The sequence below is a fragment of the Schistocerca gregaria genome, chromosome 6 (genome assembly GCF_023897955.1).
Source record: "Schistocerca gregaria isolate iqSchGreg1 chromosome 6, iqSchGreg1.2, whole genome shotgun sequence".
Taxonomy (NCBI): domain Eukaryota; kingdom Metazoa; phylum Arthropoda; class Insecta; order Orthoptera; family Acrididae; genus Schistocerca; species Schistocerca gregaria.
In genome coordinates, this window is record NC_064925.1 from 322,997,170 (window position 1) to 323,025,114 (window position 27,945).

Sequence of the window (27,945 nt, forward strand, 5' to 3'; positions counted from 1 at the left end):
TCTTTTGGTTGATACATATACTGAGATGCCGGTATGTTACCAGAACCGGCAGTGATAATAATAGTAGAATATTAACACAGTTCTGTGTCGTACATTTTTAAAAAAATACATTAATGTGGCTGGAAATCAGATGCAAGAAAGTTCGAGAAAAATAGCGTACCATGAAATGTTCAGACTTCAGTTGTATTATCTTCATTTAACGAAAACAGTAAATTTAAAATTACAAACACATGAACACAATAAGCGTGGCACATAAGCCAAAACGATAGGCAGTCTCTGCCTGGGGAGCTGGGAGCTCAGCGTGGGATCCTGCAACCCCAGCCGCCCCCGCTGCCGCCGGCAGCGCTTCCTCCGCCGCTTCCCAGCGCCGGAAACGCCTGCAAGCAGCCAATGTCCGGCGCTGAGGCCTCTCCACCGCCTGCGCTCTGCAGACCACCTGCACAGCAACATACTCGTTTGTGCGCAGCGACAACTGCATGGCATGACTCATGGCGACACTGCCTAAAGTTACATAGAAATACGCCGTGCAAGAAATGTATTCGTCATTGCGAATACGAACAACTATCCACAGTATAAGGGAACGACGGCAATGAAAATTTGTGGAAGACCGGCACTCGAACCCGGGTTTCAAGCGGTCACCTTAACCACTTTGACTGTCCGTGCATGACTAACAGCCAGACCCAAACTTCCCTGTGTCATCGTTCATGCGCCTCTGCATGTACACATTATGTAATTTCTGTACAGGTTATGACGCAGGAACGACGCGTTAATGGATTTCGGGCTGGCCGTCGGTCGAGCATGGATGGTCAGAGCAATTAATGCAACTGATTGCGTTACTTGGGAAACCAGGTTTCGAGTCCCGGTCCGGCAAAGATTTTCATTGTCGTTGTTTCTTTCTACAACTTGTGGTTGTTCGTATTTGCAACTGTGAATACATTTCACATATTTCATAATGGCTCTAGTCATTGCATTGTCTGGTCCTTTAGACATGTATGCATGTTGAACGAACATTGCATTGTTATTCGTAACAATACAGGCACTGTGAATATCATAAATACGTAATGGATTAGATTCAAGATTCATTCTCTCGGTAAAAATATGAAATGTTAAATATTTAGTACCACTTGACGTAACATGTCAGTTATGATTTATTTCTTGACTTTAATAGTGGGTCTAGTTAAAAAAATTTTAATAAAGAGACCTATGATCATAGACTGACTCACAGAAATGTTCCCTAGTGGCAAATAGCACAGACGGACAAGTTAAATAATACAGGGCGGCGCACGAAATGTGTTACCATTTTGTTTTTGAATATAAACTTTATTGTCAATACCATCTGAAAGGAATATATACTACAAAGAAGAGCCTTCCATGGAGATTTGTTCTAACTCAGCACATGCTCAATATGTCCACCATTTCGTTCCCTAACTTCCTTCAAACGAACACTGAAGCTAGTGATTACCCTACGGCACATGTCTTCCGTAATTTCACTGCAAGCTTGAAGAATAAGTCTTCTGAGCTCCATTATATCACGTTGACGTTTCTGGAAAAAGTTTTCCTTTAGGTACCCTCAAAGGAAAAAGTCACATGGACTGAGGTCTGCACTACTAGGGGGCCAATTTTGTCCGTCATTGAAGCGACCTGGAAATCTGAGTGAAATGATCCGCATGTCGAAATGCTCGCGTAAAAACTCCAAACAGTGTTTGCAGTGTGTGGCCTTGCTCCATCTTGCACGGACCACTGCGTGTTGTAGGGCAAGGCAGTAGCAAGAAGCTGTTGAGTGAAGCATGCTCAAATAACGCTCGCCGTTCACAGTTTCTTAATTGAAAAAGAGTCCAATAAGTCCGTGACTGGAAATTGCTGCCCAAGCTGTAATCCTCGGAGCGTAATATTGTCGTTCATGAAGCACTTGTGGGTTTTCACTGGCCCAAAAGCGTACATTTTGTTTGTTAACCACACCGTCTAAATGAAAATGTACCTCGTCCCTATCCTCCGTCCACTGAGCAAACAGTAATCTCTGCTGCTTGTGTTCATCAGTGAGCTTCTGTGCACAGGTCATCTTGTATGGGTACATATGTAGGTTGCGGTGCTGCCTTTCTACACGATTTCCCGGGACTTCTTTGTACAGAAACTCCTACCGCTTCAATATTCTCCGGCGAACATACAGGCTTAGGCCGAGGTCGCTTCGCTTCCAGTACTGTTACTTCCTGTTCCAATTTATCGTACAACCTGTTGATGGTCTTCTTGAAAGGGACCCATCGTGTGTTAAACTGTTGTCGAAAACGCCTCTGAGTCACAACAACGCTTTTCGTTTCATGAAAAAGTAACACAGTTGACGATCGTTGCTATGTCGTCACTCTTCAATTGACCGCCATTGCCGCTTACTAGTTTCCTAGCGGCAGTATCGTGAATTACACGTCATTTCGTAATTCATTTGTTTTTCCAAGCTCTGTAGGTACTGCTGTAGAGATCCCAGCGGGATATCTAATGTGCGTCGTAAATTGTGAAAGAAACAACTGGTAACACATTTCGTGCGCCACACTGTATATTAGTTCCTAGGGTCACATGAAAGAAATGTGTGGAACCGATGTATCGTCATCGTTTAGAAATAAAGTAAAAGAAAATAAACTTAGAACTGCAGTTTCTACTATAAGGGCTATTTTCTTTCTGAAGGTATGATCGGTGGCGAAATCAAAACCACTGTGAAACTTCAATGAAGGTTGGCACAGATGTGTTGTACACTGTGTCTAGTCGATTGCGACGCATTACGCTTTTCAGTTCTGACTGCTCAGTGAGCACGTAAACATGACTAGAACAGTTGTCTCCCGCCAAGTGGAAAATGTGTGCTTTCATTCGACTTCTTAATACTGAGGGATTCCGCCTGATTTCATGCAGCCCACATTACGTAACCGTCGTGCGTGACAGCTAGGTGCGCAAACTGTGCAGGAACTATGAAGCAAGACGTACAGACGCTCATATTGTAGGTGGTCAGAGAAGAAAGCAAGCGTCAACCAACGAACTTGTTCACTTAGTAGGTCTACGAAACGCAGTGTGAACAGGCTCCCTGGTAGATGCTATTTTCTTCACTTCCGGAAAGCGTTCGATACAGTTCCGCACTGTCGCCTCACAAACAAAGTAAGAGCCTACAGAATATCAGACCAGCTATGTGGCTGGGTTTAAGAGTTTTTACCACAGAGAACACAGCATGTTGTTATGAATGGAGAGACGTCTACAGACGTTAAAGTAACCTCTGGCGTGCCGCAGGGGAGTGTTACGGGACCATTGCTTTTCACAATATATATTAATTACCTACTTGATAGTGTCGGAAGTTCCATGCGGCTTTTCGCGGATGATGCTGTAGTATACAGAGAAGTTGCAGCATTAAAAAATTGTAGCGAAATGCAGGAAGATCTGCAGCGGATAGGCACTTGGTGCAGGGAGTGGCAACTAACCCTTAACATAGACAAATGTAATGTATTGCTAATACATAGAAAGAAGGATCCTTTATTATATGATTATATGATAGCGGAGCAAACACTGGTAGCAGTTACGTCTGTGAAGTATCTGGGAGTATGCGTGCGGAACGATTTGAAGTGGAATGATCACATAAAAATTAATTGTTGGTAAGGCGGGTACCAGGTTGAGATTCATTGGGAGAGTCCTTAGAAAATGTAGTCCATCAACAAAGGAGGTGTCTTACAAAACACTCGCTCGACCTATACTTGAGTATTGCTCATCAGTGTGGGATCCGTTATAGATCGGGTTGACGGAGGAGATAGAGAAGATCCAAAGAAGAGCGGCACGTTTCGTCACAGGGTTATTTGGTAACCGTGATAGCGTTACGGAGATGTTTAGCAAACTCAAGTGGCAGACTCTGCAAGAAAGGAGCAATGCATCGCGGTGTAGCTTGCTCGCCAGGTTTCGATAGGGTGCGTTTCTGGTTCAAATGGCTCTGAGCACTATGGGACTTAACATCTATGGTCATCAGTCCCCTAGAACTTAGAACTACTTAAACCTAACTAACCTAAGAACAGCACACAACACCCAGCCATCACGAGGCAGAGAAAATCCCTGATCCCGCCGGTGCGTTTCTGGATGAGGTATGTAATATATTGCTTCCCCCTACTTATATCTCCCGAGGAGATCACGAATGTAAAATTAGAGAGATTAGAGAGCCCACGGAGGCTTTTAGACAGTCGTTCTTCCCGCGAACCATACGCGACTGGAACAGGAAAGGGAGTTAATGACAGTGGCACGTAAAGCACCCTCCTCCTCACACCGTTGGGTGGCTTGCGGAGTGGAAATGTAGATGTAGATGAACTGAGAACAAGTGAAGAGAATATTGTCACCTGGTGTCGTCCTTCTTTATCACAATGCTAGGCTACAAACTCCAACAGTAACAAAGACTCTTCTGCAACTATGGGAAATGTTTCATCATCCACCGGACTTGGCTCACTCTCTTTTCCACCTCTTTGCTCACATAAACCGCTGGGTGTAGTGACAGCAGTTTAGGGCAGAGAACGAGCTGCAGACCAGCTCATTAAATTATGGAAGGCAAAAGCGATTGCCTTCTATGATGAGGGTAGTAGAAAGTTAGTGCTACGCTACCGAATACGTATAATTCGTAGTAGTGATGTAGTTGGAAGGTGTAGGTAAATACTGTAATTAAAACATTTTTCATTTTTACTTTCCATTCCGTTAGCCCTGTTATTCAATTATTTACAGCTGCGGATCTTGCCGTCTTTCTCAAAGAGAACTTAATCACAATTCCTTTAATAATTAGGATTTACAGCATGTTTCAAGGATCAATTTCGCATTAGCGAACCACACAGAGTCCAAGTTTCATGCATATAGTTCCTACAAGTTCATTGATAACTTTTTGCGTTTAGATTGTCTCTCAAATCCAACAATGGATCGTATGAGCAATGAATATAGCTTGCGTACTGAAGCCTGTGTCTCAGTAGCAATCTCTAGAACACATGCTAATGAGCATATAACCAGCCGGCCGCTGTGGCTGAGCGGTTCTAGGCGTTTCAGTCCAGAACCGCGCTGCTGCTGCGGTCGTGGGTACGAATTCTGCCTCGTGCATGGATGTGTGTGATGTCCTTAGGTTAGTTAGGTTTACGTAGTTCTAAGTCTTGGGGACTGTTGACCGCAAATGTTAAGTCCCATAGTGTTAACAGCCATCTGAACCAATTTTGAACATATGATCATGTCTAAACATAAATCACATATATCATATTTTAACGTACTTCAGCAGTAGCATAAACTACATTGCCTTACAAAAAATTTAAAGCCACTACAAGAAGAGTACGTGGTGCAACTTTACAGTTGAGAAGGTGCATGATGTTGTTTCAGTGTTTACAAATATGACCCTGCTCTCTTACATTGTTTACAAATGATGCTCTCTTTAATGTACAGTCATCAGATGGCCAAAACCAGTTTGAGAATCGATTTAGGCAGGATATCTGTATGGTGGGCAAAGTGGCAATTGACTCCACAAAATGAAATTTCATCTTCATCAACAGTAAAGGAATCCGCGAAATATTGGTCACACGATAATCAGGGAACTCTAAGATTTCGAATTCAACTGAATACTTACGGATTACAACTACAGATAGCTTGGAACGATCACAAGAATAATTTAGTGAGAACACCAAAGACTGCGATTTACTTGCTGATAATTTAGAAATTGCAAGAGGTCTATTAAAGAGGCTCCCTACATTACGCTTGTCCGCTCTCTTTTGGACTGCTGCTGGGCTGTGTGGGATTCGCATCAGACAGGATTGCGCAGGACATGGAGATAGTTCAGAGAAGGCCAGCGCTATTTGTATTATCGCGAATAATACGTGAATTGTGGCGACAGTGAGTAAAACAAAGGCGTTTTTCGTTGCGGCAAGATCTCCTCGTGAAATTTCAGTCACCATCGGACTCCTCCGATTGCGAAAATATTTTATTGACTCCTACCTACATGGGGGAAAATGACATTCATAAAAAAAAAGAGAAATCAGAGATCGAGCAGAAAGATTTAAATGTTTGTTTCCCCGCGCACTGCTGGAGACGGTACAGAAATAGAGTGAAGGTGGTTCGGTGCAAATTACAGAATAATCATATAGATGTAGGTGTACAAAGAAATTGGTGGTAAGAGCCCACATATCTGTACGTCGTCGTAACCACTATGATCTCGATGAGTGCAGTGAACGGTTGGCAAAGGTGTCATAAAGCCAATGTATTCTCTCCTGAGACAAAATGGCTCAAACTCTTGTAATTGCTTGTTTACAGGTAAGTGTTAGTCGTTGCAAAATCAGCAATTCGGTCGAAGTGTTGAATGAACGAAAGTTTCTGTGTTCACTTCTCAACAGTCGGTTTGTGCATCATAGAGCCTATCTTCTTAACTGCAATAGAACTGTGTCTTCAGGTACGAAATGATATATCGCATCGTAAAATTGGCTATTGTCTGTTGTATAAGGGCAGTAACTTACATTAACCTACATTTAAAAAGATGTAAATTCTGTGTGCTGAATGGAAATACTGAGTATGAGTTATTACATTTAACAATAAGCTACAAAACGTCTCTATATCCAAGCACCGTAGTGAAAGTGTAAAGTGTGTATCCTTACGATTGCGTTTTTTTTTTTTTTTATTAACAGTTGTTACATGTTTTCACTTTGAGTCACGCGGAATCGCTAGCTACGTGTTTCACAGTAAGTATGAGCTTGGAAAGAAAATAATCACAAGTATCAGTTCGTAATGTTTTAACTATTGGGTAGCTATTGTATATTGCAACATGTTCTGTGGCATAATCTAGCACTGGCGATGCAATCGCTGTGTCGTTTAATCGAATATTATTTCACTTTTACATCACTTAATTTTAAACAAGTACGTTTCTTTCAATAATTAGGTTCTGTATTGCCAGTTCTTAGTTTTAAACGACAAATAATGCCTGTTCCCATTTGCACTGTATGTTCCCCTCTCTTTCTGTCCCTCCCTCCCTCTTCCCCCCCTCTCTCTCTCTCTCTCTCTCTCTCTCTCTCTCTCTCTGTGTGTGTGTGTGTGTGTGTGTGTGTAAGACAAGTACAGTTCCGGTGAGTCATTTTAGGGACTGTGATACAGAGAAATCTTACCAAGTGAACGCCTCTCGGAGACACGGGCTCTTTCGCTCTGCCTTTGGCGAAGCTGTGGTGGTAAGTATGCTCCCGTACTTCTCGTTTGCAAAGCCAAATAACCTTCTTCCCAGGAAACCTGCAGTTCCTCTTGCATTCGACTGCTTTGGGGCAATTCTGCGCCGAACCAACTGCCGTCATTCACACACTCACCATCTCCATCCGCCTAGAACAGAGCAAAGAAAATGATTCACCTAAATATGCTACACAATAACTCGCTTGATGTTTATGTGTGTGCGTGTGCGTGTGTGTGTGCACGCGGACGCGCGTGTGTGTATCTGCGTGTGTGTGTGTGTGTGTGTGTGTGTGTGTGTGTGTGTGTGTGTGTGTTATGACATATCAAACAATAATTTAATGTAAAAGGCAACTTTTTCAGCAAAGGAAATTGCATTCTGTCAGGATGGACCTAAGTCTAAGTGATCTCTGCAGTGGAGCAGCGGCATTTACTTCATGAAGGGTGACGTGCAGGAACAGCTGTTCCACGTTTGCAAGGGTGCCGTAGCAGGGGTGAGTTTCCCAGTCTCCAACGAAGATCAATCAAGGAGAAACACAAGAGAGATGACATGCCTATGGCCAGTCTTTGGTACAATCACAAAAATAATGTAATCATTAATCAATACAAACGACGATGGAGGAAGAGTGCGGTGTGGCTCTTACATAACAATGATTAAAGAAGAAACAATACAACGTGGTGCGGGAAAAGAAGTCTTTTGTTCGGCCAGTTAACACCGACTTTCTTGGGAGGCGTTGAGTAACTGTTTACAACGGTAGGTATGCAGCCTTGACATACTAATCAAGATGCAAAACGATGTTCTTGAAACCAACGACTAGATGTGCCAGAGCTGACTATTTCTGATGTTTGTTTTCATTAAAGCACTTTGTATGTTAATAGCCATCACTGTCTGGATTGGATGTTCTGTACATCGCGTGTTTACTTGAAGAGCAATTTTTGCGCATACACGTGATAAGTTATTTTACGTAAATTTGTTATATGAGCACTTCAATAAAGGACCGTTTTTGCGGGTAATGATCTCATTCTAGGACGTATCCCAGTAGCGACCCGTACTATGTATCTAATGTAACTGTTTCACAGCCATTTTCACTTTCTCTCTTACGACGCTGAGAATGCTAAACCCCACGTCGCTATAGTGCGTGCGGCGTCTCTGTGTGTGTGTGTGTGTGTGTGTGTGTGTGTGTGTGTGTGTGTGTTTGTATGTATGTGAAAACCTGAGTTTTCTTTCTCGCAACAGTATCACTGCAGATCGATTTGTTTCTGACGAGGGTTCGCCTAGAGCAAAACTCAATTTTTACGTTTTATTTTATTTTCAAGACTCGTTTCGCTGAAGTTTCAACATTATCTTTATCTTTCTATAAAACAAGGAAAATGCCGTTTACTACTGTTACACATATAACTTTGAGTTTTTAATACAGTCTTCACAGATTTGAGAAACAGTCAAAGTTTTGTATATATACATTGTTACCACATGCTGCGGTTTCCTGCATTTTTATGTTTTTTTATTACAGTTGCTTGCTTTCATAGTTTGTCACGTGCAACCATGCAGAACATAAGATAGAACAGTCATTTACTTCGAGATTTTGCGACTGCGAGTGTTATGGTTATGCCTAACATAACTTATCTATGTAATCGTAGAAGATCATGTGTGTGTGAGTGCGTGCGTGCGTGTGTGTGTGTGTGTGTGTGTGTGTGTGTGTGTGTGTGTGTGTGTGTGTGTGTGTGTGTGCGCGCGCGTGTGCAAAGGCTGACCCAATCCAAAAACAAATCTATTTGTAAGCACGGTCAGAGCAGCTTCAACTTCAAGATGAATATCAGTGCGTTTAATAACAACAAATAATTTTTAAAATACTGGATTTCTGATGTAGTAGTAATACTCGAAGTAACTTGACAGCAGCGTCACTGGGTAAGAACGTAAAATCCTCTGGACAAGAGGGCACTTCAGTAATAATCCCACATGTAATGCATCACTGCATCCAACGTGAAACCTGTAGCTGCTGAATGTTTTTCGAAACGGTAACGAACAGATTTTAGTGACTCTCACATAAACGTTCTATATAAACTATGTCATGAAGGAAAATAATGAAGAAACTCTGGAAGCACCCAATATTAAAGTCATTAGATAGAGAGAAGCAAAAAGCAAAAGAGACGAATAAGAATGGTCAAATAGAGCCAGGACTAAAACCGATAAATGGAAACTTGGTGTTGGAATGTTACGCCCTCAGGTTTCTTATAGAAAGGATACCAATACTGAAGTGTGGTGCACGGTAATGTATTTTCACTTGTTCAATAATAAAAGAAACGAAGGCTACAAAATATTCACAAGAAAGGAAACGAGAGAAGTGGTGCATACAGAAAAGTTACACACGTCTAGAACAACTAAAACTTCTCTTTGTTGGCCCATCTAAACGTTAGAAAGACGCTGTATGTGCAATGCTTCTCCCCTTGTTGTTCACAGTGTGAGCATATGTTTCTTTCACTTTATTTGGTCTTATTTGCGACTTTTTCTAATTTTTCGCCATTCTGAATCTACAAGGCTGTTCGAAGTTACTGAAGTCTGATGAAATTTAAATTGGATGTAAAGTAAATGCTACTAATTTGATTTAAGTGAGGCACTTCACCCATCATCACGGTTTTTAGGCTTGTTCGAGTGCAGTTGAGGTTTTTTCCCCGACTTCGACTGCTGCTAACAACAAGCTGTCGAGTTCATTCAATTATGCAAAAACGAGTAACAAAGATCGACGAGCACTGATGTGAATTTCTGAACAGTAGCGCCACCCCACTCGTGTAAACCTGTATTACTTTGCGGAATATTTACCAAGGAGGTCTCACACATTGACTCTTCACGATTTTGTTTTCACTTACAGGATTTGAATGTTATCCCCTGGACATCAGTTTCCTAAAGCAGTACGATTCTCAGAGCAACTAAAGCTAATCGCCAGTCAATACATAAAGATTCTGAAGTACTTTGAAGTGTAAAACGTTCCGAATGGTCTTGTAGTAACGAAGTTACTGGTTAGATTCCCTTTAGAAGTACTTTTTACTTATATTTTATCTCTTACATTTATTATCAGGTTAATTAACAAATATTATTTCATAAATTTTGTAAAACAACATTTTCTTATGTTTTAACCAGATCTCAGTCATGGTACGAAAACTGTTTATGAGAGTCATCTGCATCGGCTACCGCTAGTTAACTGTACTTGGCACTCAGTCTAAAGCTAACTGCATACATACTCAACATCATCTATCGTCAAAGGAGGTTTTCACTACACCAAGTTTAATGAAGCAAGGCGTGTGTAGTTCTGTAAGTGTGGTCCTATCACTGCAACATTGCACCTGCCTTCATTGGCTGAATTGGTGGTATTGTTATGTATTCTAACACTTAGTTGAGTTACAGTTATGTCATTTTTTAAGGTTTGCTTATCAGTTTGTGTTCATTGCCTAGGCTCATTCCCCGGTTAGCTCGTTCTGAACGCATCCTTATTCCATAGGAGTTCTATGAATGTTAATCAATCCACGATTTGTAATAATTTCCGTAGATGTTTTATGACATTGTGAAATGATAGGTTCATACCTTAAGAAACTCTGGATAGGATGGAAAATCCCTACCTTAAAGAATGTAAAACTTATTCTTATACAACGTATCTTTTCTCAGAAGTAGTTCAGAATAAAAACTTGGAAAAGAAAACGTATGACTTGTAGATTACACAACTCTAACCACTTTGACAGGGGGATTTCTATAAGTATTGATTCATCTAAAAGTAATTATTATTTATGCAAAAATGGCAATAAAAATAAATAACTGTTTGCGCTTTTCTGTGTATGTAAGCTCTAACGCCTTTGAGATTTACAAAATAAGAATACCATGTGTTAAAATATGCACAGTGTTGCAACGAATATACCTTGTAATTATAAACAAATTCTACCAAGTAGGAGCTGAGACAAAATACATTCTATTTTAAAAAAACAAAACTTATAGGAAACAGCCAGCAAAGTTGTTAATGCGTCTCTACTCCATATGATGGGTTGTTCGCGGACTCTTCAATCTCATCTAGCAATTTCCTTTTTACTACTTATCTGCGCTGTCTTGCACTTTCTTTGAAGGTCTATCATTGGTCAATCACTTAAGTTTCTTTTCATCTAATATTACGTTTGTTTAGCTGTGAAACGAACAACAGATTTGTAGCAGTCTTTTCAGTACTACACACCTTGAACCATTTCTTTCATTGAACTATACTATTGCTTCAGAGACGCCAAAATGAGGTGAACTCATTGACACAGCTGCTGTCTTGGGGATTCTGGTCCAGACTATCTTGTTGATGGACGTGTTAGGATTCTAAATGTAGCCATGACAAGAATTATTCAATAATTCTACGTCTGATAAATGTTTGAAAGTTCTTTCAAGATCTACACTATGACGTAAAGTATAGCTCGATTGTAAATAAATTACTCACCATTTTGCTGTGTCCTGTTGTATTTGCACCATGAATCACTTTGTGGTGAACAGAGGCCATAAATGGGTTTATTTTCTGTTGAAGAGAGGTGAAACAAAACTACCCATACAGCTTTTCTTGTATCTTTTATAATACCAATATTTTGTCTGATGGGCGAAACACAATAATTTTGTATTATCAATGACAGACTCGGTGAGTTTATTCTTGCTGTCTAGCGATCTGACATCTTCCAAGTTCTTCCCCTTGTATGCTGTTTTATGTCGTCGAGGCCTACTGCCCAATCACTTTTGTGCATGAACTATGCTTTCCACTTTCGTGATAATTACATTTTTCTTCATGTGGCTTCAGTTCCTCAACTGCTTTGAAAGCTTTCGAATCCCAATGTTGTAAGTAACTTGCTTCAGAGGCCGGTGCTTCAAAAATTCAATTTTCGATCTAAGTACTGTCAAATTTATATGGTCAAACAAACACTGTGTTTCATTTCAATGAATAAATAAACCAGAAAAAGGCAAAAATATATTTGTATTAGATATCACTGTAAAGGGGAAACTCCATAGATTAAGATTAACGAAAAAAATGGAAATTGAAAATTTCAATATTGCAACCTGTCCAGAACCCCTCTATCCCTTTTTTAGATAATCAGGTGATGCCCTGCGAAGGCGTAACGCGACATTAAAACAATATTTTGGCAACCAACACTGTTTTTTATAAAAATAAGACCTCTTCTACTGTTATTAGTGTTCCAAATTTAAAGGACACTTTTGGAGCATTCTTGCCAATTTTATCGTAATCCTTTAGGAAATTGATATCCGGAAACTGAACTTCATGCCATGTAAGTATTAAAAAATCAAAAAGGGCCTTTCGATATTGTCACCTTGTTGTTGTTGTCGTTTTGGTCTTCAGTCCTGAGACTGGTTTGATGCAGCTCTCCATGCTACCCTATCCTGTGCAAGCTTCTTCATCTCCCAGTACCTACTGCAGCCTACATCCTTCTGAATCTACTTAGTGTATTCATCTCTTGGACTCCCTCTACGATTTTTACCCTCCACACTGCCCTCCAATACTAAATTAGTGATCCCCTATTTCCTCAGAACATGTTCTACCAACCCATCCCTTCTTCTAGTCAAGTTGTGCCACAAGCTCCTCTCCTCCCCAATTCTATTCAGTACCTCCTCATTAGTTATGTGATCTACCCATCTAATCTTCAGCATTCTTCTGTAGCACCACATTTCGAAAGCTTCTACTGTCTTCTTGTCTATAGTACTTTTCGTCCAGGTTTCACTTCCATACGTGGCTACAGTCCTTATAAATACTTTCAGAACCGACTTCCTGACGTTTAAATCTATACTCGATGTTAACAAATTTCTCTTCTTCACAAACGCTTTCCTTGCCATTGCCAGTCAACATTTCATATCCTCTCTACTTCGACCATCATCAGTTATTCTGCTCCCCGATAGGAAAACTCGTTTACTACTGTAAGTGTCTCATCTCCTAATCTAATTCTCTCAGCATCATCCGATTTCATTCGACTACATTCCATTATCCTCGTTTGCTTTCGTTGATGTTCACCTTATATCCTCTTTTCAAGAATCTATCCACTGCTCTTCCAAGTCCTTTGCTGTCTCTGACAGGATTACAATGTCATCGGCATACCTCAAAGTTTTTATTTCTTCTCCATGGATTTTAATACCTACTCCGAATTTTTCTTTTGTGTCCTTCAGTGCTTGCTCAATATAGACATTGAATAAAATCGGGGAGAGGCTACAACCGTGTCTCACTCCCTCCCCAACCACTGCTTCCCTTTCATACCCCGAGAAGCTGGTAGTGGTACCCATTGTTGTTATATTCCATCATGTGGTAGACCTTTCCTCCTACTCTTCCACCTCCTCCTCCTCCTCCTTCTGCTCATTCTTTGTTTTGGTATAGGTTATATAGTGCTTTAAAAACCTAATTTGTGACTAATCAATTTATAGTTTCTGACAGTGGTGCTGTGAGCACACACACCAGTCTAAACCCTCTGAAAATTTTTTAAGGAGACAGCATGCAGCTGAGCTGAAATTTGAAATTTTCAGCTTTTGCCAAGATAATTGACTTCCTCTGTTAGTATCCACTGATAAGAGCCAAGGGGTGAAAAATCCATGAGGCTTAGGAAACCGGGTGGTTGCAAGGTCGAATCGCCTCAATTATTCCAGGCCTAATATCCACCACTAGGAAGCAAGGAAAAATTGTTCCACTCAAATGGTACCAGTTTAATTCATTAGTCAATTAACCTCATGGAGTGAGGGAATATTTCCAAGACATCCACAGCTGGTGGTTTACAAGGTAAACGCTGCTTTGTATGTTGCTTAGGCCGATTGTGACCGATGTTCCATGCACACCCAGCAGTGGCATATGTGGAAACTTCAGAGAGGAAGAGAGCGAGAGAGAGAGAGAGAGAGAGAGAGAGAGACAGCATGTGTTCCTTGGGTTACCGCCAACTAACACTTTGTTAGAGGATTAGAGCGACATCTAGTTTGTGAATGAAGGGCCCATCCAGCTAGCTGTGCAAAGTGCCATCTGCTTTCTGTACAAATTGCAAATAGCCTTTCGCTCCCTGTATTTTACCCCTGCCACCTTAGAATTTGAAAGAAAGTATTCCAGTCAACATTGTCAAAAGCTTTCTCCAAGTCTACAAATGCTAGAAACGTACGTTTGCCTTTCCTTAATCTTTCTTCTAAGATAAGTCGTAGTGTCAGTATTGTCCCCTTATAAAACTGAAAATAGTAATCGAGATGTAAAAGTTAACAACGCCCATGCCTCTACAGCATGTTTAAGTCACTAGCTTGCCAGTCGGCTCGTTACCTCGTGTTCCCAGCCTTCCGGCGGCGGCTTGACCACCTGCAGCGAGTCGTCTGCGACCTCGTTCGTCGGGACCTGCCCCGGTGCCTGCCCGGCGGAGCCAGCCTCGGGCTCCAGCGCGCCCTCACCTTCCAGTGGCGCGTCCCCGGCGCTCTGTCGCGCGTTGATCTCCAGGATGCGGCGGGCCACCTCTGCAGGCACCAGGCGGCCGGCCGCCTTGCGGTTCTTGCGGCGGTCCCTCTTGGCGAAGAAGTCCTCGATGCTCGAGTGGCCCTGCTTGGTGTGCGGTCGCGGGACCTTCCTCGGCTTCCCCGCGGCCTGTGGCCGGTGGTGGTCGAAGTGGTCCTCCGGGGACGAGCTGCCGCCACTGTTGTGGTGCCTCCACGAGTGGTAGCCGCTGCCGGTGTCCAGAGAGTCCTCGAAGGTCAGCACGGGGATGTCGTCAGCGTCCAGGAAATTCTTGCTCCTGCTGGTGCGCAGGTCCCGCAGCGAGAAAAAGTCGTTCGACATGGTGGCAGCTTTGCCCTCTTTTCAGGACTGGAATTTCTCTGTTGTGTCTGCAGAGAAAGATCAAAAGTCAAAAACCAAATTTCTGTAAGAAGCCAAACTGACTAAAAAGCAAACGGGAAGCTGTGTAGACACACAACATGATCAGCTGTACAAATTCAAAATGAAGCTGCTCAAAATCTTCAAAATTTGAACATCTATAAGGCGCAGATTTTCGTACACGGTAAGACATTTTATTTTTCTTTCGGAGTACAGATGAACACACACTGGTCTATTTCCAAGACGCCAGTCGGTCTTGACGGGTCCGAGGGAGGACACTTTTTTTTTGAAGGCTGCATTTAGAAAGTTAGGACCCAACAAATGATAAATTTAGTACTAACCGTAGTGCTCCACTGAGTACACTTAGCCAGAACTAACTAGCCCCACCACTCAAGGATATTTCATAACGCTGTAGATGCCTCAGCACCGTTGCCCATGAAACGATACGTGGAGGTGCGCACGCATGTAGGTCTTTTGCCCTTTTCTTATTTAAGACACAGCTGTAATTACTTCTTGAAACTGTGATGCATGAAATTAGAAAATGGAAAATTAGGAAATATCAATTTTCAAGAAGCCAAAAAAAGATAGGAAAGATCAGTGTTGGAGATGGTAGTCCCCTCACCAGCCCAGCGCATGGAGGCGGTCCCGGAATGTGTCCTCGACCTCTGCGTCGTTGGGCTTAGTTTATTGCACAAAATAATTCACTACTGGGATGTCACGATTCGATTCATCTCTCGTGTAACTCTTCTGGAGTCTAAGTTTTATTGCTGTTTTCTTATCGTTATGTGTGTTTATTAGATAGATTACCTACGTCACAATTTTACTGTCTTAATGTTTAACCTAGGCCTGGTACAACAACTGGTCACAATCTATCCTAATTACTGTACTGACGGTTTCTATTCTACTTTATCTTTGTGTTACTACCAATGAGGTGACAAAGTGCATGGGATAGCGATATGCACATTTATAGGTGGCGGTAGTGTCACATACCAAGGTACAAAAGGGCAGTGCATTCATTGGAGGAGCTGTCATTTGCACTCAGGTGATTCATGTGCAAAAGTTTCCGTTGTGATTATGGCCGCCAGACGGGTATTAACAGAGCTTGAATGTGGAATGGGCGGAACGATATGCATGGGACATTCCAATGCGGAAATCGTTGGGGATTCAATATACCGAGATCCCCAGTGTCAAGAATGTGATGACAATGCCAAATATTAGACATTAGTTCTCACCACCGATAACGCCCTAGTTGACGCCCTTCATTTAAAAGACCAAGGACAGCAGCGCTTTCGTGGAGTTGTCAGTGTTAACAGACAGGCACCAAAGCGTGACATAACCACAGAAATCGGTGGAACGTGAGGTGATATTTCGCGTTAATGGACTATGGCAGCCTAAGACCGACTCGAATGACTTTACTAAAAGCACGAAATTGCCTGCAGTGCCTCTCCTGGGCTCGTGATCACATCCATTGTACTCTAGACCACTGTAAAACCGTGGCACGGTCCGATGACACCCGATTTCATATCATAAGAGCTGGTGACAGGGTAAGAAATGTGGCCGAAAATTCAAAGAGATTCTGATCATACATAAAGCACACCAATGGCAAGACGCAATCAATACCTCCTCTGCGCAATAACAATGGCGAAGTCACTGACAGTACCACCGAGGAAGACGAAGTGAATATTCCTGAATTCGAATCAAGAACAAGTGCCAAGGTGAGAAAGATTCAAGTAGATACCCTCGGTGTAGCAAAGCAGCTTAAATCACTTAATAAAGGCGAGGACTCCGGTCCAGATTGTGTACCAGTAAGGATCCTATCAGAGTATGCTGATAAAGTAGCTCCATATTTAGCACTTATATATAACCACTCGCTCACAGAAAGATCGTTACCTCAAGACGGGAAATTTGTTCATGTCACACCAATACCCAAAAAGTGAAGTAGGTGTAATCCGCTGAATTAAAGGCCCATATCACTAACGTCGATCTGATGGGACTCAGCTTCTGAGGTCATCAGTCCCCTAGAACTTAGAAGTACTTAAACCTAACTAACCTAAGGACATCACACACATCCATGCCAGAGGCAGGATTCGAACCTGCGACCGTAGGGGTCTTGCAGTTCCAGACTGTAGCGTCTTGAACCACATGGCCACTCCAGCCCGCGTTAAAGATGATGACGCTGTCGAAATGTTAACATAGGTGGAGACGTATTAACCTTCAGTTTATAAGGTACGTTATTTAGAATTAGGTTACTATTTTGAATTACTTCCATCCTTAGCACATCGTTAATGATCCTGTCGTCGAAATGGCAACATAGGTGGAGACGTATTAACCTTCAGTTTATAAGTTTCTGTACAATGTTTTTTGAGATGGTCTATGATGTTTATATTTGACAGTTTCTTTTGGCAGCTTTTAACGATGTAGTATGGTTACATCTCTGGATTGTTATTGTATGGGTTTGTGAGATGATATAATCTTCGTTTTCTTTACTGGAATTATTGTTATATCTCTGATTTATTTTTTGTGTTTGCGTGTATATATAATCTATGTTCTGTTTATTAAGTCTATGATATTAGTCTGTGGATTTGTATAATTTTTTATCTTTGTTTTGTTTACTGGTTGTGTCACCTGTGCTTAATTTATTTACCAATGACCGATTTGGATGATTTCAATAAAGTTGTCTATATAGCTCGTGGTCTCACAGTAGATTCTCGCTTCCCGAGCACGGTATCCCGGGTTCGTTTCCCGGCGGTGTCAGGGAATTTTACTTGCCCCGAGATGGTCTTCGTCATCATCATTTATCCCCATTACGGTCTGAGGAAGGCAACGCCAAACCACCTCCATTAGGACCTTGTCCCGCATCCTTCCCCTCTGTCAAATAGCATGGGACTTCATCATCATGATGTAGCTTTTATGTTTTCAGTTTTTTCATTGAAGATTTTGCTTGGATATTTGATCGTGTGAGTGTAAATTTCCATTCCTTCCAACAGATTTAGTATCGGGCCATTCGGTGTTATGTGCAAGATTTCTTAAGCGTTTTCTAACTGATTTACGTGGTGATTTTCTGCTGTTCTGGTGCGATGATATAATGTTGATTGGTTCGTGTCACTATGTATTGCGTTCTTGATATCGTACTTGGAAATTAAGTCCCGTTGGGCCTGCATAGAATTTGTCACAATCGCTGAAATTGATTTTATATTCACCAGCGTGTATATGGAGTGGAGGTTTTGTTTTCCAAATCGAATTTGTGTTTTGATGTTGTGTGCAGTGCGAAATGCGAGTAGCACTGTCGTTTTCTTTAATATTTTGTTTAACTTGTCAGATGTGGTATGTAGCTGAATTTTTTCGACGTGTTTGTTTCTCTTATCAGTGTTGCGTCATTATGTATTATGTTGTGTATTGGTTTTGAATGTTCTTCGTATAGTCAGTCTACATTGTGGAGTTATAGTTGTTTGAGGGTGCTATTTATTTTAGAGTTGCTAAATGCTTTCTAATCTGCTTACCATGGTGAGGAAAAAAGCGTAACTGTGTATTTTGGGATGGCAAGACTACGTGCCCGTAATATTGCCTGATGTATGTTTCCTGTAAATTTCGAATTCATGGTTGTTGTGTATGTTTTTTAAAGTTAGATCTAGGAAATTAATTAATTATTATTTTCCAGTTCAAAAGTGACTTTCGTATTTTGTTGTAAATTTTTTAATGTATTGCGGATGTGTTGTGTATCTGTGTCAGTTCCATCTATTAGAAGCACTGTGTCATCTGCATAACGAAAGTAGTACCTGATATTTATTTGTAACCATGTTTGTAGGGCTGATTCGTTTTTGTTCAAGTGTAACGAGAAAAATACCTGCTGTACTGGATCCCATTACGACACTGTCTTTTTGGTTGTATAATTTGTTATTATATGCCAAATAGTTCTGTTTGACTACTACTCTCTGTAGTTCTGTTATTACTAGTATCCCTGAGACAGGGAATTTTCGGTACTGTAGCAGGTTGTTTTCTATGATATACATTGTTTTATTTGTTGGTATATAGATTTCTGACATCGAAACATACAAATTTTTAATTCTCTTGTGTTTCTATGTCTTTGGTTTTGTTAGCCAGAGTTCTGGAGTTTTTTTATTGTGTAACGTTTCTAGCAAATGTAATATTTAACAGATTGTTTAATTTTCTGCTATTTAACTAGGCTGGAATAACCATGCGGTTGACTACAGGTCGTGTTTGAATTTGGGGTTCATGTATCTTTGGTTGTGCGTTAAGTGTAGGTGTTCTTGGGTTCATAGAGAAATATTGCTTTTTTCCCAATCGGTGAGGACTGTGATGCTGCTATTTATTACCTTTTTTGGTTTTGGCAGCGTATTTGTTAGTTTGGTTTGTGTGTTTTTCAGTAAAATTGTTGTCTGCGAAAAATTCTAGTACTTTGCTTATGTCATCATTTACTTTCATTATTACAAGGTTATTCGATTTATCTACTTTGAGTGCTATTGCTTGATGTATGAGTAATTATTAGTTAATGCTAATCAGAATGCTGACTACTAAACACTGACTCCATTGGACAGAATGGGAAGCTTTCAGTTCAGTTCTGGAATATGGTACAATATCACATGTTCTGAAACTTGAAACTTTATTTTCTGCGTTCATTGGCAATTAAATATTGAAAATGAAAATGTCTCCCACAGTCAGTATCTGAATGGAATAGCTTGAGACACCACTCGTATACATACACAGGTGTGTAAGTAATTTTGCTTTAAATACTCTGCCTCACAAAATGTGAAGCACCCAGGAGACTCGGTCGGCTGACAGCGTAGCTACATCCACATACATATCATCAACGGATACGTAATTGAATAGAGTTATTATTCTCTGTGACAGGTAGAACGACCATCGGAATGCGTTAGTGTAGTTCGTGTTTAGTGTTGCCAGGCCCTGTAAGGTATGATGACGTCTCTCCTAAGAATTGTCTGCCGCATGTTCTCTGGTGATTTGGCGTTGCAGTCAGGAGTCAGCGAAACAAATACTGCTCATCTCGTCATTCACGCGACGTCCAGTGCCCATGGGAGTGTTCGTTTGCTTACCTCCACAAACAAATTTACTTTTAGAGAGGAATTTGAATCCCATTTTACAGAGCGGTCCAAAATTAGTCTAGTAAGATATTTGTTTTATCGATATGCAGTAACAGGGACACTACAACACCACCGATAACCTGTACTTCAGCAGCAACTTAGTAGCAAAGCTACGTGGCTGTAGCAGTAAGCGTGGGCGACGGAGGTGTTGCTGCTGATGGAGTACGGGTAATTCTTCATGCTTTACTGTTCCTTTTAATACTATCGATAAAACGAGTATCACACAAGACTAATTTGGGGCCGCTTTATCCAAAGAGATCATAAACTTCCGCTTTAAAAATCACTTTGCTCGTATCGAGAGACAAACTTAAGCTTTCCTTTGACACAACTGGTCAAAGGAAAATCGTGAGTAGTAGTATTTATTTGGGCTTGTTGCAATCCACATTGCAAAAACAAAACTGCCAATATCTTTCAAAGTATTCGGAAAACTGGCGAAAGGTTTTGAATGATTAGTATTAAGGTACAGAAAGGCTGTCACTTATGTAAGAGAGCGTTATTATCAACTGGGAAAGTTTGGGAAGGGTTCCTTTTGATCGGGTGATCCTATGGTGCAATATAGAGAAGTGTGTGGCATTCTGACATGACAGAGTCCCGTTGTTGTGCTGCGTAAGAACCTAAGTGAAGGCATACTCGCCATCAACGGTCGGATCGACAACACCGTACCATGCCAAGGGAGGATCGCTGTACTGTGTACCAAGCACATCATAACCCTTTCACATCTGTGCCTGCCATCTGAGAACAAGTAATGAACTCCCAGCAACAATCTGTTTTATCCCGCGTCACTGATTATAGATTAGATGTAGTCGGTCTAGATAATTGCTGTCTCATGTGTACTTTGCCGTCAACACCATAACTAAAATGGGTGCGATTGGAGTGCTTCCGTTTCCAGGAAACAAGGGCTGCTGATAAATGACGTTGCAATATGTTGAGCAATGAAACGCGGTTCTGCACAAGCCAGAATTATCGTTACCGGCGAGTATGTCGGCGACTTGGGGAAAGATTCAATTCTGCCAATGTTTTGGAGAGATATAGCGGTGTAATCGCATGGGGAGCCATTGGGTATCACTTTAGGTCGCGAAAGGCAGTGATTGATGGAACTCTGACAGCAAAACGATACGTGTGCTCCTCTCAGGAGTCCGCAGCTCGTGGTTTCGCGCTGGCGTTCTCGCTTCACGAGCACGGGCTTCCGGGTTCGATTCCCGCCGGGGTCAGGGACTTTTTCACCTGCCTCCAGATGACTGGATTTTGTTGTTCGTCATCATCATCATCATCATCATCATCATCATCATCATCATTCATCCTCCTTACGGCCGGAGGAAGGCAATGGCAAACCATTTCCACTAGGATCTCGTCTAGCACATCAGTGCAGGTCTCCCCCATCGTTCCCCTATGCTCTTTCAAGAAGTATGGGACTTCATCATCACCTCTCAGGCGACATGGCTGTGGCGCCATTTTTCAACAAGACACTGCTAATACTCACATGGCACGTATTTCAAAGATCTGTGTGCGTGATGTTGAAGGACTGCAGTGTTCAGCAGTATGCACAAATCTATCCCCGTGTGGAACCAGCACGCATGTCAGCTCTGTCCCAGAGTCAATACACAGGATATGAAGAAGCAATTACAACAGTTCTGAGCAGATTTGCTTTAGCAGAGAATACAAGGGTTTTATGACACTCATCCCACACGAGTCAGTACAAGATGTAGATCAGAGGAGATATAACGTCATACTGTTAAGTGGGCTCTTTGTGTCAAGTTTATTGAAAATCTGACTCGCTACTGTGATCACTGAAATAGCATCTCATACCATATCAACCCATTACGTCTCGCTCAGATTCCTTCTCTCCTTCCGGTTTATTCAGTTTTTTTTCTTTTTTTATTTCAAGCAGAATAACAGAACAGTGAACCGTAACTGCTGACAAACAAAATAAGGACGATCTAGATAAACCAACAAACCATATTAATTACTAAGTGAAAGAGTTGGAGCATGTTACCATGTAGCAAGTCATGCACAGAATGTTGTTGGACGTCACTTGGCGTGAGGTAAGAATCAGTACAGCACCGAATGGGGCTGGCCCCGCAACAAGAGACAGTTGAAGAAAATTGGAAAAGGTAATGAAAATCAATTGCCAGCAGTTGCTGTGCGCAATAATGGTGTTCTTTATGACAACGCCGTCCGGCGACAACATATGTATGACTTCAAGTGAGGAACAATCATTGGGAAACAGGAATAAGGACAAAATGTGACGAGTGTAGTCCAGCAGTTTCTCATAACTGACAGCATTGTTTCACGTGCATGGGAATGGTTCCGATCCAGAAGCAGATGATACACCACGGTCAACTAAAGAAGCAGACGATCACTACGTTGTGTAACTGACGACAAGAAACCCACGTCAGACAGCAGGTGCAACTGCAGCCACATTTAAGAAGGCTGCAAGGCACGGAATTTCGCACTCCACAGTAGCACGGCGGCTATATTGGGATAGTCAGTTTGCTCGACAACCAGTAAGTTGTGTCCCGTCACCACACGTACATCTATGAAACCGTTTGAGATGCTGCAAAGAGCATATGGACTTGACCAACGAGGAGTAGAGTCGCGTGCTTTACTCAGATGAGAGCAGACTTTGAGTAGTGACTCACGAAGTACCCCCATATGGCGCTCTCTAACAAGATAGTTTTCGTGGTCCAAGTATTATGATATTTGCATATTGGCATATATTAAGTTGGATGGACGTACTGACCTTCAGATACGGTATGCACAGCGACAAAAGTTATTGTGACACTACTCTCCTTCTGCGTGCGCTTCTTCTTTTCAGGGTGCATTTGGCCCTGGTCTTATTTTTGTGGATGACAACATGCGATCTCATCGAACAGCGCAGGTGGAGGAGCGATTGGAACGAGAGGATATTCGGCAAATAGACTTACCTGGACGTTCCTGTGACTTAAATCTCATTAAGCACGTGTAAGATGCTTTGGGAAGACATATTGCAGCACGTCCATTTGTAGCAACGACTGTTCAACAGCTATAGGCCGTGCTGGTGGAGAACGGAACGATCTGTCACAAGAAAGTGGTTCAAATGGCCCTAAGCACTATGGGACTTAACATCTTAGGTCATCAGTCCCCTAGAACTTAGAACATAACTAATCTAAGATCACACACAGCCATGCAGGAAGCAGGATTCGAACCTGCGGCCTTAGCAGTCGCGCGGTTCCGGACTGAAGCGCGTAGAACCTCGGCCACCGCGGTCGGTTCACAAGAACTCCTTACCAACCTTGTGACCAACATGTGCACAAGCTGCAGAGCATGTGTTGCCGCCCACGGTGACTACACACAGTACTGAGAACCGTGCCTGGTCTTTGGTAATGTCCAGGGTACCACAACAAATCGCGGTTATTACAGTGTTATTACACTCACTGCACATAACTTTCAGTTATCTTCTGTACTATATTGTAACATTTATTCCATGTTGGTCCAAGTTCCATACAGCTGTGTTACTTGACACTGACATATAGTGCGAAACACATCTTCGTACTTCCGTTGTGTACACCATCGTATCGGCCGCTCTAAAGTACAATACTGTATTGATATTGATGCCTCTGGAGGCTTTTTGCCCTAAAACTAAACGCAAACGCAGGTTAGACGACGGAAGTTATAACTCAGTAAGGCACAGGATATAATATTTTACTGTGTTATTACCGAACGTTGTCAATGTTTACGTCACCCTGCAAAGATTCTAATCCGAAATGAAATCTACACACCACTCACTAGCAATAAAACTCTTGCTTAAGTTATCGGGCCGGCCCAGTATTTCAAGTTTAATGCACCATTTACATTGATATCAACTGAAGCTGACTCGTGAGGCCTAAAGTAACTTGTATATGTATCAGGTTGACCCAACACAGAACACAGACTCTTGTCTCATCCATAACTGCATTTCATCTCTTCCCCAGTCCGCAACCCAGTTGCCTATACATCAAACTGTATATTGGAGATACAGGTGGCATACAGCGTAATTTTTTCAGTAACTGTATTGCTATGAATGATCAGAGATATATGTAACTAAAGAATAAGACTGAAAACTGTGATCAGACCATAGGAAGGTACGAGCATTACACTGCCTTACAACGTACTAAATCACTGGAGTTGGCACTTCCTTCCTGAGCCACAATAAACCTGTTGTACAGTGAGATAATTCGAAATAAAGTGCAGCTTGGTATTTGCCACACCCAAAAACACAAATGACAAATGTGAAATTAAAACTAAACATCGGAAAAAGGACTCGATGAACGCAGGATTGAATAACAGATCCGTTAACTCATACTTAAATTCCGATCGACCGTGTCTCGTGAAATATTTGTTACAAAGTCTGTTGCGGCGCAAACCAATACCAGAACTGTGTAACAATACGTAATGTTTACTGTTAGAAGGTATAAGAAAAACTGAATTAATTCAAACCATTGCTGGTTTGTCACACACAGTGCTTCATCCTAGGTGTTCTTTAATTTATACAAAGATAACTACTGACATTCAAATGAAACACGTACTTTAGTTTAGATTCACATTAAGCGTAATAATTCGCCGCCACGAGAAACTCGGATGGGATTATGATTTGTTAATGTATTTTTAATTTTTAATGTAGATTGAGTGAACTTGCATATTTTTATGACTAAATTAACTTCAAATATCTCTAAAAATTTACAGAATATGGTCTAATATTCAATATATGGCCCCGACACCAACACAGGTGCGGGGAAATGGTATTTTGTTACGAAATATAACAAATTTACAAATAAAAACTGCTCATTCAAAAATTTCACAAGTTCTTAAATGCTTATTTGCGACTAGTGGTTCCTGAGGTCGAAATAAGCAGTGTAAACTCAGTACTGCTTTGTCCCTAACGGTTTGAAGCAAAGAGAATAATACGATGATAATTCATCCTTCGCTTGCAAACAGGCACACGTTTGCAATGACGAAAGACTATGGTGGACTGCTTACCTAAATCGCAGTGAACTGCAGCACGACGGAAGTCTGTTGTTCAAAGCAACATTTGGCTCACTGGCAAACTGTTCTCACACTGACCAAAATAATAAAGGAATCTGAAAAAGGAGATATTCACCATTAAACTTTTATCATTTTTAAACGAACAAACCGCCATTTGACTGTCTCGTTGCTTATTTAATTACGACGCAGGTTTCGATCTTTTTGAAAATGGCATAAAAGGGCAAAACCTGGGTCGTAGTTAAATAAACAAGAGTACAGTCAAATGGCCGTGCGTTCATTTAAAGATTGTTGTATGACTGTTGCTCAGTAACATCAAAAATTTCTATAAATTACTGCTAACAGCACATTGCTTCAGCGCTTTAATGATGCACGTCTCCATCACCTTATTCATCATATAAGTTGTTATAAACAAGTGATCCCTCCCCCTGACCCCTCTCGGTGTGTGTGTTTGTGAATGTGTGTGTGTGTGTGTGTGTGTGTGTGTGTGTGTGTGTGTGTGTGTGTTTGTGTGTGTGTGTGTATGTGTGTGTGTGTGTGTGTGTGTGTGTGTGTGTGTGTGTGTCTGCGAGTGCACGTCTCCATCACCTTATGTGTCATACGAGATGCTATAAATAAGTGACAGCTCCTCCCCCCTCTCTCTCATTCTGTATGTATGTGTGTGTGTGTACGCGTGCGCACTTGTATGTCAATTATCTGCGTTCATTAATGAGTGAGATAATGTTCATACTCTTGAAATCAACGGTTGTGATTCGTTGTCTGTTGTATACATCATACCTTGCGCTATGTATTTCTTATATACTAGCAAGATCATACTATTTATGTCATATGTCGTTCCTTTTAATAATGAATAGAATTAAGAAATTTGAAAACATTTACAAGATGGATCTGTGTAACGTGCACTCTACTCTTTCAATTCTTTCAAGCTTGAAAATCCGGGTAATTCCTTTAAAATTTCTGTATAGGTATCTGAATGTAAATATTACGCAGGGATTGTACAAATAGAATCTTATTTGTCCATGGTAAGGTAAAAGTAAAATGATTTGGTATTGTTTTCATCTGTGTAATCATTCATACGGTAAAAGTTTGGCTGCGGGCTGCCATAAAAAACAACGGAATTACAAATAAATTAAACTTTTGGTTGGGCTACATGTTACTCTCACAGCACTAAAATAGTCGCAAAACTTGTATAGAATGACACATCAAATGTAAGGTACCTATAACTAATGTGGAATGCCCTCATTACATACTTTGGTTTAATTCTGCTGTCCTGGAAAATCTACATCTGTGAATGAGAGAGAGAGAGAGAAACCACATACAATGTAGATCACAGTACCATAATGAACTGTAGGGTCTTTAAGGAGGTGAAGGTGTGGTAAAGAAACAGAACAATATAAATCTATAAGATGAAACAAAAATTATGAGCCTCTCCTTTATTAAGGGACCCGATATTACTTCAGTCATTCATTATTCAAACTAAAACTCTATAAACTTTCAAGTCAGTGATGTGATGTATAAACACGGAAGCAACATAAATAAATCTCAAAAATTATAACCACAAAAGTATTGACTAAAGTCGGTACTTTTGCCAAGTATCTTTGACCAGTTAACGTAACATATCGTTCCTTTTGCAAGTAATTCCCTCTCTCATTGTACTTAAAACTAGTCTGGGTATAGAATTTCGGCATAATACTCTCATCTGATATGTTAAATGAAGAACAAATATAAGAAAAAGATATCAAAATCTTAAAAAGCCTATAACAAAGCAGACAAATAGTTCAGTGGTCATTTAAATTACAGATGTCTCCTATGATTCAGCAACTTGATCTCTATCACGGCAACAGCGAAAGAAACATTGATAATATCGTTGCTTACCGTAAAGATGACATGTCAATTTCAGACAGGCACAATGAAAAGACACCTACACGTTAGCTTTCGGCTAAAGCCTTCGTTAGAAAAGGGAATGTAAACATTCATTTATATGAGCAACACACCTCACGTACACATGGCCAACACCGACTGGTCATGGAAGAATGTCCTCTTTCCGTGAAGTAGCAATCTACTTTTCTCCTTATATTGTTAACCTACCGACCTGGAATTTCCGTTTTTTATATCAGCTACTTATGTTAATTCTGCTAGAACATATGCAAACTGATGCACGAGAACCCAGTACATATTTGAAACGAATAATATGCAAAGCTATTGGTACACTTATTTGCGGCTGTAAACAGTAGCGCATTTTATTGAGTAAAGAACATTCTTAAGTAGCGAAACATAATAACGTCTTCAAATATAAATTACAGAATCAATAATATCATTAACGCCGTTATCAAGGGATTCAAAGCGAGCTTTGAGAAAACTAATAAGTCTCACTCAATTGACTCATCCTTACCTCAGATCCATAACTGAAACGATTTTTACGAATTTAACACGTACTATCAGAAACTATTCTACCACTCGTTGAGTGATATTCAACGGAAGAATTACAGTCGTACACATGACTGAAGCCCTTGTTGTCGAGACGGTGACCTACTTTCCATGAAGTCAATCGAACTATTGTCAGTTTAATTTCTGAGAAAGAAGAGCGTCTACTTAAGGAACATCTGTGAATAACAAATGAGCAACAACCCTGTTAACGGTTAGCACTTGTGCTAGCGCCGTCGACTTACATTGATCCAAAGGGTGGAGAAGTATGAGTCAAAACAGAAAAAATATTCCAAGTGTCATTTAGTCCTTTGTTGACGTTCGTATTATTAGAGTCACAAGGAACAAACTGTACTGGTGTAAGTCAAAATTTCGGTCAATATAGA

At 41.1% G+C, this 27,945-nt stretch overlaps 1 protein-coding gene across 1 annotated transcript; it reads right to left on the reverse strand.

Moving 5' to 3' along the window:
• Positions 1-169: 169 nt before the first annotated feature.
• On the reverse strand, positions 170-27,752 carry LOC126278172 (uncharacterized). The gene is made up of 5 exons (XM_049978068.1): positions 27,528-27,752; positions 25,133-25,233; positions 14,475-15,028; positions 7,125-7,329; positions 170-436 (listed from the first exon to the last, which is right to left on the reverse strand). The coding sequence occupies exons 3-5, from the start codon at positions 14,979-14,981 to the stop codon at positions 297-299; spliced, it is 852 nt and encodes a 283-aa protein (XP_049834025.1). The 5' UTR covers positions 14,982-15,028; positions 25,133-25,233; positions 27,528-27,752; the 3' UTR covers positions 170-296.
• Positions 27,753-27,945: the final 193 nt, after the last annotated feature.

Bases quoted from the DNA above. Each gene is read 5' to 3' on its own strand.
- LOC126278172 (XM_049978068.1), bottom strand. From the start codon at position 14,981: ATGTCGAACGACTTTTTCTCGCTGCGGGACCTGCGCACCAGCAGGAGC. The intron at 7,330-14,474 runs GTAACGAGCCGA...GCTCTGTTCTAG, and splicing joins CGGAAGGCTGGGAACACGAG to GCGGATGGAGATGGTGAGTG. The intron at 437-7,124 runs GTAAGATTTCTC...GTTGCTGTGCAG, and splicing joins CTCCGAGAGGCGTTCACTTG to GTGGTCTGCAGAGCGCAGGC.